Source organism: Trachymyrmex septentrionalis, unplaced genomic scaffold, assembly GCF_001594115.1.
Source record: "Trachymyrmex septentrionalis isolate Tsep2-gDNA-1 unplaced genomic scaffold, Tsep1.0 scaffold8, whole genome shotgun sequence".
In the NCBI taxonomy this organism is placed as follows: Eukaryota; Metazoa; Arthropoda; class Insecta; order Hymenoptera; family Formicidae; genus Trachymyrmex; species Trachymyrmex septentrionalis.
This window is the reverse complement of record NW_017305987.1, coordinates 2,061,243-2,073,600: the sequence shown is the minus strand read 5'-3', so window position 1 is coordinate 2,073,600 and position 12,358 is coordinate 2,061,243. Positions and strand designations below refer to the sequence as shown.

At 31.2% G+C, this 12,358-nt stretch overlaps 4 protein-coding genes and 1 pseudogene across 5 annotated transcripts in view; 2 read left to right on the top strand and 3 right to left on the bottom strand.

The window, feature by feature from the left end:
- Positions 1 to 695: 695 nt before the first annotated feature.
- Positions 696 to 3,253, bottom strand: LOC108754395 (annotated as a pseudogene).
- Positions 3,025 to 4,518, top strand: LOC108754444 (FAD-linked sulfhydryl oxidase ALR). Its single transcript, XM_018496717.1, has 2 exons — positions 3,025 to 3,497; positions 4,055 to 4,518. The coding sequence occupies exons 1-2, from the start codon at positions 3,414 to 3,416 to the stop codon at positions 4,448 to 4,450; spliced, it is 480 nt and encodes a 159-aa protein (XP_018352219.1). The 5' UTR covers positions 3,025 to 3,413; the 3' UTR covers positions 4,451 to 4,518.
- Positions 4,519 to 4,656: 138 nt separating this feature from the next.
- LOC108754441 (transmembrane protein 145-like) lies at positions 4,657 to 7,826 on the bottom strand. Its single transcript, XM_018496714.1, has 4 exons — positions 7,520 to 7,826; positions 6,071 to 6,503; positions 5,405 to 5,994; positions 4,657 to 5,276 (listed from the first exon to the last, which is right to left on the bottom strand). Exons 1-4 carry the CDS (start codon positions 7,667 to 7,669, stop codon positions 4,995 to 4,997), a joined length of 1,455 nt encoding a protein of 484 aa, XP_018352216.1. The 5' UTR covers positions 7,670 to 7,826; the 3' UTR covers positions 4,657 to 4,994.
- Positions 7,827 to 9,852: 2,026 nt separating this feature from the next.
- LOC108754513 (ribosomal RNA-processing protein 7 homolog A) overlaps positions 9,853 to 12,358 on the top strand; it is an 8,101-nt gene continuing 5,595 nt past the window's right edge. The window contains exons 1-5 of one of the 2 annotated variants that reach the window (XM_018496875.1): positions 9,853 to 10,111; positions 10,186 to 10,518; positions 11,112 to 11,408; positions 11,486 to 11,571; positions 11,992 to 12,068. In XM_018496875.1, coding sequence (XP_018352377.1) covers positions 10,069 to 10,111; positions 10,186 to 10,518; positions 11,112 to 11,408; positions 11,486 to 11,571 — 759 coding nt within the window. In that variant the 5' untranslated portion in view covers positions 9,853 to 10,068 and the 3' untranslated portion in view covers positions 11,992 to 12,068. Of the gene's footprint in view, positions 10,112 to 10,185; positions 10,519 to 11,111; positions 11,409 to 11,485; positions 11,572 to 11,991; positions 12,069 to 12,358 lie in introns of those variants that run through there. The other variant, XM_018496876.1, reaches the window with a different exon arrangement.
- Positions 12,190 to 12,358, bottom strand: part of LOC108754512 (uncharacterized protein C7orf26) — a 2,201-nt gene continuing 2,032 nt past the window's right edge. Inside the window, exon 4 of the mRNA XM_018496874.1 lies at positions 12,190 to 12,297. Coding sequence (XP_018352376.1) covers positions 12,209 to 12,297 — 89 coding nt within the window. The 3' untranslated portion in view covers positions 12,190 to 12,208. The remainder of the gene's footprint in view (positions 12,298 to 12,358) is intronic.

Genomic DNA, 12,358 nt, shown 5'->3' with positions numbered 1-12,358 from the left:
CTCTCTCTCTCTCTCTCTCTCTCTCTCTCTCTCTCTCTCTACCTCTACAGAGGATCCGAAATGCTCATCTATATTCTATTCTTATATAGGAATTGTATCATAAATAAGTGCTTTCGGGAACTGAAGGATTATTCGCATTACCAATTTGATTTCCGAATTCGATGCAGACAAATTTGATAATAAATCCTATTTAAAGGCGAAGAATTAAAGTTATGCAATTTGCTAAAATTTTATTGTAATAAAAATATCATAAATCAATTAACATAATATATAACTTTGACAATTAATTTAAATAATCACTTAAATACAAAAAGTAATAGACATCACGTGGCTGATAATTGAACTAAAGTTTAATTTGCCAGTGTTATACTTAAATACCAAAATCGCAGCATATATATACATAGGATACGCGATATCATTTCGTCCTTCTTATCTTAAGCATTGAACAAGAATGAGATGATATGATGACGCGAACGTTGCAAATGTGTATTAAGTGAAACGTACCCCTAGTGCGTATACAACAAAAAATAGGTTTGAATGTGGTAATTTTATTATTAAAAAATATTAATATACAATAAAATACACAGAGATGCATGAGTAATACACCATATTACAAGTTTTGCGAAAAATACTAAGTACAATATTAACATTTTATTAAAATATTTAATACATATTACAATGCTTAACAAGATAGATACACTACACGAATCTTAATGCAATCGTTATTAATTTAGTATAATCTGCTCTTTTGCTGTGAGTCTTTTCTTTCATTTTCGTTCGGAGTATGTGTGGAATAGGCACCTGTATTCTTGTACTTAGAGGTGTGCTGTTGTCGTCTACGAGAGATTGTTGCTATCAAACTTGGAAATTTTAGGGACCTGTTGCTGCTTTAATCCAACGAACCTTTTTCTTTTCGCTTCTTATAACAACTAAAATTCTATCATCTGAATAATACGTATAGCAATGTTTAGATAAATTTCCTATAAAATTATGATATCTTTTTATGTAATCTTTCATTTATTATCTCACCGATGTATCCCATCCCGCACTTGTTGTACATGTGTATGCAACGTGGTGATCTACCCTCCATCATAGTTTGCCTCGCTGTTATTCACTATTTTCAGTCGATTCAATTTAATTATCTATTCACAAGGGTTGAAGTAGAAATATTTCTGCTTGACACCGCAAAAGGCAACAATATTATCGTTTTAATCTCCCTTTAAGATAATCTAAAACATCTCATATAATATAAAAAATTGCATAATGTATTTAATATCACAGTAACATTTATAACAACATAAACTTCCTCTTAGCAGAAAGAAGATACGACGTTAAAAACGATAAGTTAAACGAATTCTTTTTTCTTAGATACTTTTTTATGATGGGTTATTATAGAATTCAAGTTTTCTCGTTGACAATTCTAATTCTAAAATCAATTTGGCGTCTCAGCAAATGAGAATGAATTGAAATGGATTAAAATGGATTCAGATTTTCAGAAATACGGATTAATGAATGTTAAAATGAATCCTTTACAATCCTGAATGCATTTTTATTTATTTATAGGAACTACATAAAACAAATGTCTATTTTTTCTCAATCTTGAAGGCATTTTTATTCATTTATAGGAATGGTATGGAGTATATTTCTATATTTTTCTATGCTTTTCAATCTAAAAATAATATTATAGTATTTTGTATGCATCGTGAATACTGCTTAACTTAAAATTCTGAATAGAAAATGCAGTTTTTTAATCCAGTTGAATCTAAAAATAATATCGGCCATTTCTGTGCATTATGAATACTGCTTGATTAAAGATTTTGAATAGAAAATGCAGTTTTTTAATCCAATTGAATAAAAAAAGTTTATTTTTTAATGGCCCATTTTCTTAAAATGGGTCATGAATATTATTTAATTCAAAATTGTGAGTAGAAAATCCATTGTTTCACCCAGTAAATGAGAATAGATTAAAATGGATTGAAATTTTTTTTATCCGAATGCGTATTTTAAATAACCAATACTTTTTTTGGATTTAATTGGATTCAATTGGATGCAAAAATTGAAAAACTGTATTTCCTATTCAAAATTTTGAATTAAACAGTATTCACAATGCACAGAAAAAGCTAATATTATTTTTAGATTAAAAGGAATAGAGATATGCTCCATCCAATTTCTATAAAGGAATAAAAATGCATTCAGGATTTTATTTTATCATTCGTGAATCAATATTTCTGAAAATCTGAATTCGTTTCAATTCATTTCAATCCATTCTTGTTTTTTAAAAATGCATCATAAAGACTATTTTATTCAGAATTATAAATAAAAATTTTTTCGTTTTAATTCAACTGAGTTAAAAAAAAGTACCGTAAAAATATGTCATGAAATCTACTTCATTTAATACTTAAAAGAGACATAAAAAGAACTACGTAAATATGTGCAATAAATGTTACATATGTAAATTCCTTATTTTTAATTAATAAATTAATCGCTTTTATGTATATTTTATATTAATATATTTTCTTTAATATACAGCGTAATTTTTTGTATAAAGTTTTAAAATAATAAATATAGAATTTTATGTAAGTATTACTACTTTAATTTATTTAAACTTTTACATGTATAAAAATTTGTTATAATTTGGAATCCAATCTATTTTTATAAAATACGGATTCGGATGGATTGAAAATTTCCAATCCATTTTCGTTTGCTGGGATATTTAATCGCGATAACTTCTCCGAGATAACAGAAAGCACAACAATTTTTACATAACCTTAGCTTTGCTAGGATATTAAGCCTAATTTAAAGTTGTTGCGCAAGTGTAACGATATGAAAAACGGGACTTTTTATTGTCATCGTGAACAAGATACATCTCTCGAGAGAGCGTTAATGCATTTTACTACCGGATAAGATATACACCATAACATAAAAATATAGCTTAATAACAAAAGATTTACTGGCCGCAAAAGTAACAGATATCATATTTTTTTTATTAGTGGCTAAAACGTTTTATAAAATAATTAATAAAATCTGGCGTGTAACCATAGTTTTGACGACGATAGAAATTAATATTGTTTATTAATATAACGTATTTTCGCGCATCACCCGGTATATAATTCGGCACCATTAGGTTAGAGTTAGATCAGATTGCATTATGGAGTGGTTCGTCCGCTGTGGGACCGGCGATCGTATAAAAATTCCAGTATTATAGAGACATGTCTTTTATTATCACGAATTCGTTTCGTCTCGCCTACATCATGTGTGATTTTATTGTAAACGCACAAAGGCAAGGATAAGAGGTTCTAAGCGTTGAAAGTTTCGTCTCGCGAGTGGACTTAGAGGTTATGTCGCACGTGACAGTTACGTCAACCTGCCTGCGGTGACACTTGAGGATCTTCGTGCACGGAACGAACGAGACAATGCCACAGGAGAAACCCTGTCGCGCTTGTGTGGACTTTCGGACGTGGGCGAAACGCCAGAAAGAAGTCTACGACTCGGAGAAGGTAAATCGGTAATTTATTGACAATTTTATTGAGGCTTATCATCAATTTTGTTGCTATTACTCAAGTTTCAGAGCTTATTTCATCAGAGATAATTATTCTTATCCTATTTCTTAGAGACAATTATTCTTGCTTTTTATTATAAATTTACTGTGACGTCATTATAATAGATCTATTCTTTTTTCGGCTGAATTTGATTTTTTTTCTTTTTCTTTTTAATACGAAAATGCAAAAAGAAAAACAGGATAGATGAACCATGTGAGAAATTCAGCCAAAAAAAAAACATACTTATAATAATAAAAATTCTATTAGGACTCTCTAATTTTCAACAATATAAAGAAATAATATAGTAGGCTAATGAGAGTTAGCAACGATAAATGGCGCAATTATTCATTGAACTATCAATAATCAAATTGTGTACACAAATAAAGATGGCATTAATCCAATATTTGAGTATTGATAATTCAATAAATAATAGAGAAGAAAAGAGAGAAGGTAAAGAATCCAAGAAGTTTATTTAAAAAGGACAGGCATGCAATTTGTATAAACTTTTATTTCAGGAAGTACAAAAGAAACCAGAGCAAACACCAAATGCAAAGAACAGTAATATTCGACAGGATTGTCCTTTGGACAAGGACGAATTGGGTTCGAAGACTTGGGCCTTCTTGCATACTATGGCGGCGTATTATCCTGATCGTCCAAGCGAGAAACAAAAGGCTGACATGAACAGCTTCTTTCATACATTTTCCAAATTTTACCCTTGCCATATATGCGCAGAAGATCTGCAGGAGCAATTGAAACACTCGCCACCGCAGACCGGATCGCAGGAAAAATTGAGCCAATGGCTGTGCAGAATTCATAATGAAGTCAACAAGAAACTTGGAAAACCAGAATTTGATTGTAAACTAGTGAATCAAAGATGGAGAGACGGTTGGTTAGACGGTTCTTGTGATTGATAAGTAGTAATAATAGTCTTAGAATGTACAATGGGACCTGAATACAATACGAATTATTGTGTAAATAATTATTGTAGATTTTTTCATTGAACAATCTACTCTTAAATCTTTTGGTACAATGTACATAAGAAAATATGAAAATGGAAATTAATAGCAATATATATACTTAAAAGCTTTCTATGTTCAGCTTTTTTTCTGCAGGATAAATTTACTTCAAAATAAGAAGAAGCAGGAATGAAATTGCATCATACTTTATTATAAACATCTTCGTGACAAGAGAACAATTGTATAGATTCAGAACTACTTATATACAAACGTTTGCCAGAGGCAATTCGGTATTGTTAACATTACTCTATTATTTGAATTAGGATTTTCATCTTGATAGACACAATGCAGAAATATATATTTGTTGCATTGCACTATATATGGTAAAAAATATATTGACAATATAAAATTTTTTTTTAATAGCCATTTCAATTTTGCAATAACTTCTTTAACAGTGCATTCCACCAGTGGTTGCACATTTATTCACTATGTTTGTTTTTTATTCTAAATTACTTTGTGGTCGATTAACACAAGCTGGTGACCGTGTAATAGTAAATGCGGTAGCTGCTCGACGGGCAGGTTCATAGCTGTGATCCTGGCCATAACCACCTATGGGTACAACTTGGAATGTTCTAATGTGGAATGGAAAACGTTTATTATTCACAGATGGTCGAGTTACATATAAAAACAGTATGTGACCCAAGAAGACAATGAAGAGGGAACTTCCTTTGGCCACGCTCTCTCTCACCCAGTCGTCTACGAATTTTGTGTTGATTAATATCTATAGAAATAAAAAGAAAGACATGTTTTATTTTTACAGAATATTTTCTATATAGAATAAACAATTATTTCAAACAAAATAATTTTTGGTAGTTTTTGTTTGAAACAATTTTTTATATATATGCATACTGTTAAAGGATGAAAGAGGAACCACACTGATCCCAAGAAAAGTAGCGAAGAGTAGAAATGGAGCTTCACATGCAATTTTCTGACGGTCTTAAAACAACGAGTGACAAACACGAGCCAGGCAATTAATTTCAATGCTATTAAAATATAGCCCGGTAGCGACTCGTAAATGTACAACACCAATCCTGGATCAAATGCCTCGAATTGATATATACACAGCGACATTTGACAAAGACCAGTAATACTGACAAATAGTATAAGCCATCGGATTTGCGACGCCGTAAGGACACTTTTGGTAACCGTATAACCGAGAGCGAGTAGCAGCATAAGAATTGTATACAGAGTCTCGGAACATGCTTCTAAGAGCTGGCCTAGTAAATAAGCATTCAATGCTGACGCTCCTGTCAGACCAAGATTAATGTAATTATAAAGCTCGCATGACACTCCCAGTAATTGACACAGCAGGGAGGCTATGAACAGTTTGTAGGATATATGCAACAGCCTTCTGGAGCGCAATTGCAGCGCTATGTAGAGACTCAGAATGAGGAATATCGTATACAAGCAGACGGTTGGTATCAGCAGTGGCAGTATGTCTAAAACGAAAAACGGGTACAATTAAGGAACGCTACTCTGAGACTCGCCGATTGTCGTGAAAGTTAAATTACTTGCAGAATTCGTCCGCGGAAAAGTGCTCCTTCCAGAATGTCCCGGGCTGCGCGTTGGTCAGCGATATCAAATACGTGACATTCAAGCCTTTCGTGGAGGAACAATCGGCTAAAACTATATACCACCATCTCGGCCGAGCCGAGATAAATTTTCTCTGGCTAGCGCATCGAACTATACCGTCGTCACCCTCGACGCATCCCGAAGCGAAGCTTGTTCTCGTCGACGTGTTTAATGGTATTATTTGACCACTTTCAAGAGAGAGAACACTCTCTTTTTCCTGACACGTCTTATTGGAAGGATAGACAGCGGGCCATTGGTGTCCTCCATCATAGTACAGAAGGAGGTTCAAATTGCGTTCTTCACCTCCTAATTGAAAGTGGAATTGAAAAGTACCAATCTCCGTTAAAAAACAGAATCTTGCGAGGAATACCCAGTTCTGAAAAATCGCAATTTCAAGTATTTGTCATACATTATCGCTATTCTATATTCTATGTTTTTTCAAACGGTTTACAAATCATTGGAGTCATTATTTTAAATATAAAATAATAACAGTATTGTGCATTATCTGTATTGGACATTATTGACTACATTTAAAGCACATTCTCAAGTAGTAAAGTGTCAAATAACGTCTTAATAACGTTTTAATGATGTCTTTAACGTCAATAAGACGTCATTAAAAAGTGAGAGAAAAAAGTATGAAAAAGATTTTTACAATTGCATGTCTTTACAATCCAATAAATAATAAATTATAATATCGATATTATAATTTTATACTTAGCAATATAAATGAATACAACGTTTATAGTATATAATAGTTACATCGTTGAATGTAAAATTATAACGTTGATGTTAATTATTGTTGGTTTATTGGATTGTAAAAACATGCAATTGTAAAAATCTTTTTATTGTTTATAATTTAAGCTACTTTTTATAATTTAAATGTAATTTTAATTTAAAAAAAATTTTTACTATACTTTAAAAAAATATTTTTATTCTATACTTTTAAAAAATATTTTTAACTATACTTTTCTTCAGTGCATTTGAAGAGTCTTTTAATACACTTTAATGAAATGTGTATTAATTATAAATTTTTCAATCTCTCTCTTTCTGACTTGTCAAGATCATTCAAACATTAAATAATTAAAACGCTACATTAAATTTAAATAATAAAAAAGAAATGCAATTATATCCCTCCGAGAATACAATTCTTATTACTTTAACATTAATTATCGCCTTCATTGTTCGCTTTACATTTGCATTTTAAATCACACTTATTTAATGAAAATCAACTTTTTATTAACAGCAGGTAGAATCTCATTGAAAATTTCGCTCGTAGGTACACGTCGCGCAATAATATTGACTACACAAGAGTGCCATGGATTGAAACTCCGGTGAAACGATTCGTGGTTTCGTTTGATATTTTATTAAAATCAATTCTACTCTGGTAATTACTCTGGATGTAATCAAGTTGCCCTGGAGTAGCTTGGCATCGGCGTATCGAACCAGCGGTAGATGCGCGATCGAAAAGAGCAGCAGCAGAAAGCCCAGCTTCACTGAGTTCCGAGTGCGCGAAGCTCGTGCGACGAGCGTTCCTCCGCACATTACTATACCGCGATCGCTACAGTTGCATACTGTACTCAGCGGTTAAGCGGCCACTTTGATCAATATTTCCCGGTGCCATGACTTGTATATCGATTTGATTATTCACACGAAACGGGTCGACATTCGCGAGATTGTTGAGAAAAAAGAAAAAAGGGAATGCTCCCACACACGAAATTTTGTGCTGCCGTAGATTCTCCCTTCCGTATACATACTTTCTATTTCCTCTTTTTCTTCTACACTGAAAAAATTTACTAAATCTTAATATACGTTTCATTGAATAGTACTAAGTAAACATTTAATTACAGTAAATAATTACTTAAATATATATGTATTTTTAATGAAAGTGAATTAATGTTTTTATATCAAATAAATGTATGTATGTTTACATTTAGTAAATATTTACTTAGAACTATTCAAACAAATATTTATTGAAATTTAGTTTTTTCTTTTTCAGTATAATGCCTGAATATATAAGTTTTGATTGCGGGAGATTTAGATAAAATAATAATGGAGCTAAAGTTTTATTACTTTAATTACTTTTTATCATCCTAATTGATTATTATTCAGCACTCTCTCATGCTTTTTGTATATAGATTTTGTGTATTAAAATTAAAGAGAAAAAGGAAGAAAAAGGAACATTTTTCTAGAAAATTTAATCTACAATTTTTATAGAGTGATTTTTACTCCAAATAATAACATCTCTTTCTTAAAGATTGAAAATTGAACCACTGTTTTTCAAGAATAGCTCCGTTTTCACTTTTTAGAATGAGATTTCACCAAAAAATTTAGAGAATAGATAAAAAATGAAAAGAAGTCGAGTGTGCACTATAATAATTGTTCGCGTGTCCCTGACATTTGCGTGCACGTCGCTTGCGCGGCATGTAGTATGCATGTGCAATGTGTCGCATTCTCGCCAGTTGATCGAATTGATTACTTGCAACACAACGACGAGGAAATAATATTCCACTCGCTGTGTATAATGTATATTATTTACTTATCTTTAGGAAAAAAATTGATTCTTTTAAACAAGTCACCTCGTTTACATTTTTTATATTCAAAAGAGAAACAGGAGAAAGCGATAAGTTTATATAAAAAAAATGAAAAGATGGCAAATGCATAAATATTAATTTATTTATTAAAAAATATTTTTTTAATAAATAATATTTAAACAAAATAATAAAAGAAATAGACTGGATTAAATCGATCACAATAAATAATGCCGATATGGAGCTAGCACAGGATATTTGATAATGTAAATTACTTAATTTACACTCGAACATCCTGTGTTGGCTCTATATCGGCATTATTAATTATAATAATATTTATTTATTAAAAAATATTTTTTTTTAATGAAAAATAAAACAAACTGAAGCAACAGCAAATTTGAAAATTGAATTTTTGGTGAATTAGATTCTATGAATGGAAATTTTTTTTAATTAATTTTTTCCTGTGTATCTTTATATGAATTTCAGCTCTTTTTCTGCTTTCAAATCATCAAGCGAATCTTCTACTTTCAATTTCTTCTTTTCTTTACATGTATCCTCCAAAATTGAAACATATGAAATTATTTTCAAATCTGTAACCTAACACAGCTCTTAAAGCCGCCTCCTAAAGTCCGTTCTATTTCAAAGTTTTGAAATAGTATAAGAGAATTTTTTTACATTGGTTTTATTTTATAATTTGTCTAAGCTCTCTTTGTTTTATCAACCTTCCTGTTTGAAAAAATTTTTGCATTTAAAACAAACTAAATATGTATTTGATCGTTGAAGAGAGAGAGAGAGGGAGAGAGAGAATGAAATTGTTTATTCTTAATTCCTCTATTATGCGCATGGCTTAGTGATTTTAACCTATCAGAAATCGTGTATTCCGATGTATCTAATTTCTGATGGGTTAAAATTGTTTATTCTTTATTTTTTCTATTGTGCGCAGAGCCTTATGTTACAGCTCTTGCACACAAAACGCTTACCGCGCAGCGGAAGTTATCGCATGAACCAATGGGCGAGTTCAAGACGGTAAAGCGGCTAGGCATGCTTACCGAGCGATTGAATATGATTGGTTGGATCTGTAAGTAACAACCAATGTTTATTTGCTCGGCGAGGTAGGCTAGCCGCTTTGTCAACTTGAACACGTCCATTACTTTCGCCGTGCGACAAGCGTTGCCGCGTTCTGTGTGCAGGAGCCATTATGTTCTGCCATGCCTTGTCATCTGCGGTTGATTTCATGAGAGTTTAATTTGTTAAATGTAACATTTTACATCTCGGGATAAAAAAAAGAAATCTTTGATTTGTGTATGTAATGTTTGATCATTTGTGCATTAAAAATTTACAAGATTTACAAGGCAGTAAACTTGGAACATAACCTTAATAAATTCAATACACTAGTAAGGTTAGACCTTAAAGATGGTTACGAAAGCCAGTAAACAGAATGCGAAAAATTTTAAAAGTAAGTCATTGTTGCATACATTAAAAATACACATATCCTGAATTATGTTTGAACGAAATTATTTCGGCTTGTAGCGTTATGGGTTCGCTTTGACGCGGACAGTTCTGACAAGCACCAGTTATTTTTCAAGGAACATTCCATAAGAAATCAGGAACCGGAATATCCCAGGAACCGAACTCTCTTTGTGTTGAACATACCGCCGTACGCTACCATTGATTGCTTGAGCAATGCGTTTGCTAATCTGTGTGGAAACGTAAAATCTGTTACATTTTCAAATACGAAAGGGTTCAAAACTGCATATATCGTTTTTAAGAAGGAATCCTCCTTAGATAAAGCTATGGAATTTTCAAAAGATTTCGTAATTACATTGAAAAATGAGAAAAGCATTTGCCTCACAGGATTAGAAAGTAAGTTATTTATCTCTCGCAATCCATAAGTTTGTTTTTTGTAGTTGAACTAGTGTATATTTTTTTAACTTAAAGTGAAATAGATAAAATGTTCGATATTTGACAAAAGCAAGAAAGAATATTTAATGCAGTTTTAATACAAGAATGAAAAACAAACTTTATGTGTCACTTGAGGTTTGTTTTTTATTTCTCATTAGGCTGCAAGAAAATTTTCTTTTTTGCTTTCATTAAATATCAAATATACACTTACTTTCATTTTAAGTTCCAAAAGTTTATACTAGTTGAATGATAGAAAACCAATCTTAGAGCAATATTCAGACCTTATATTCAGGATCATCTTAATTACAATATTAAGATGTGAATCAATCAGACAGCATTGTATTAGTATTTTAAAATATTACTTAAGACGGTCTTGAAATAAGAACAGACTATGAATATCGTCCTGTTCTTTTCAGCTGAACTTCTTAGATTGTTCATTTTTCTTTTTTTTTCTCCACTTGAAAAGAAATAAAGAAAAGACAAATGATAAGTAAGAAGTTTAGGCTGCAAAAAATGGATCTTATTATTTTTGAACTTATTTTTTGTTTAAACAGAATGGTGTAAAGAATATAATGATACTTTGTACGACGAACAATTAATGAAGAACGACATTGAAGAATGTATAGCTTCGTATGACAAACAAATACAGGACCGTATTGCACAAGAGAAAGCTGCAGAGGAGGATAACGATGGTTGGGTAACTGTAACAGGTGGAAAGAAAAGAGGACAATTTGCTCCATCCAGGAAGGAATCTACCATCGGCAAGGTGCAACAGAAAGAGGAACAACGGAAGAAGAAGAAGCAATTACTTAATTTCTATACTTTCCAAATTCGTGAGACAAAAAAACAGAGTAAATACAATTATTCATAAGATTTATAGTAGAATTCTTTTTAGAATTACGTTTAACTTGTGTGATTTTTCTTTCAGATTTAGCGGAGTTACGAAAGAAGTTCGAACTGGACAAAAAAAGATTGCAGGAATTGAAACAAAAACGGACGTTTAAGCCATTTTAGGTATGTGTGTTAAATGTTGTAAATAATATTAGGATATAATTGTAAGATTAAAATCAATTGCGTTTTGTCAGAATCGTTTTATTTTTTAGTAAAACAAATATATAATTGTCTAATGATTATATTTTTATGTACAAACAATTATTTAGAATATCACGATCAAAATAAACTGTATTATCGTCGTTATTGTCGCCGCCGCGTCATCATATTAGATGGATGCAAAAATGTTGTATTTATTGTTTTAAACTTTGGAGCTTTATTCTACAATATTATGTTCAATTATGTTCACGTTGCATCATTTCAAGTATTAATTCCGCTCTATTAATTGTGTCAGTAATTTTGTTCTCGGTGTTAACTTTGTGATTAATTATCATTATTATTAAATATGAAAAAGAAGCAATTCAAAGCAATTTTTTATACAAGTTCAAACTAGATTGAAAGCAACGAGTGAGATCCTTGAAAATGAAGATGGGATAACTTCTCCAGCCATTGACAACGACTTGAAGACAATTATTGAAACGGATCCATTAAAAACTATTAGAGAATAACTAATCAATCAACAGTTATTCGTCATTCGAACCAAATCGAAAAAGTAAAAGCTCAACATTATTTTTGCATCAACCTAATAGTTATTTTCATTTCAAGCTGCTTTAGTAGCGTAAGTTTGTAATGTCCATTCTATCAAAAAATGCTGATACGATAATGGTTGTAGAAGGGCTAATAATTCCTCTGAAACAAAAATTTATTTATTATATAATATATTGTAAACTAGTATTATATACTATATTAA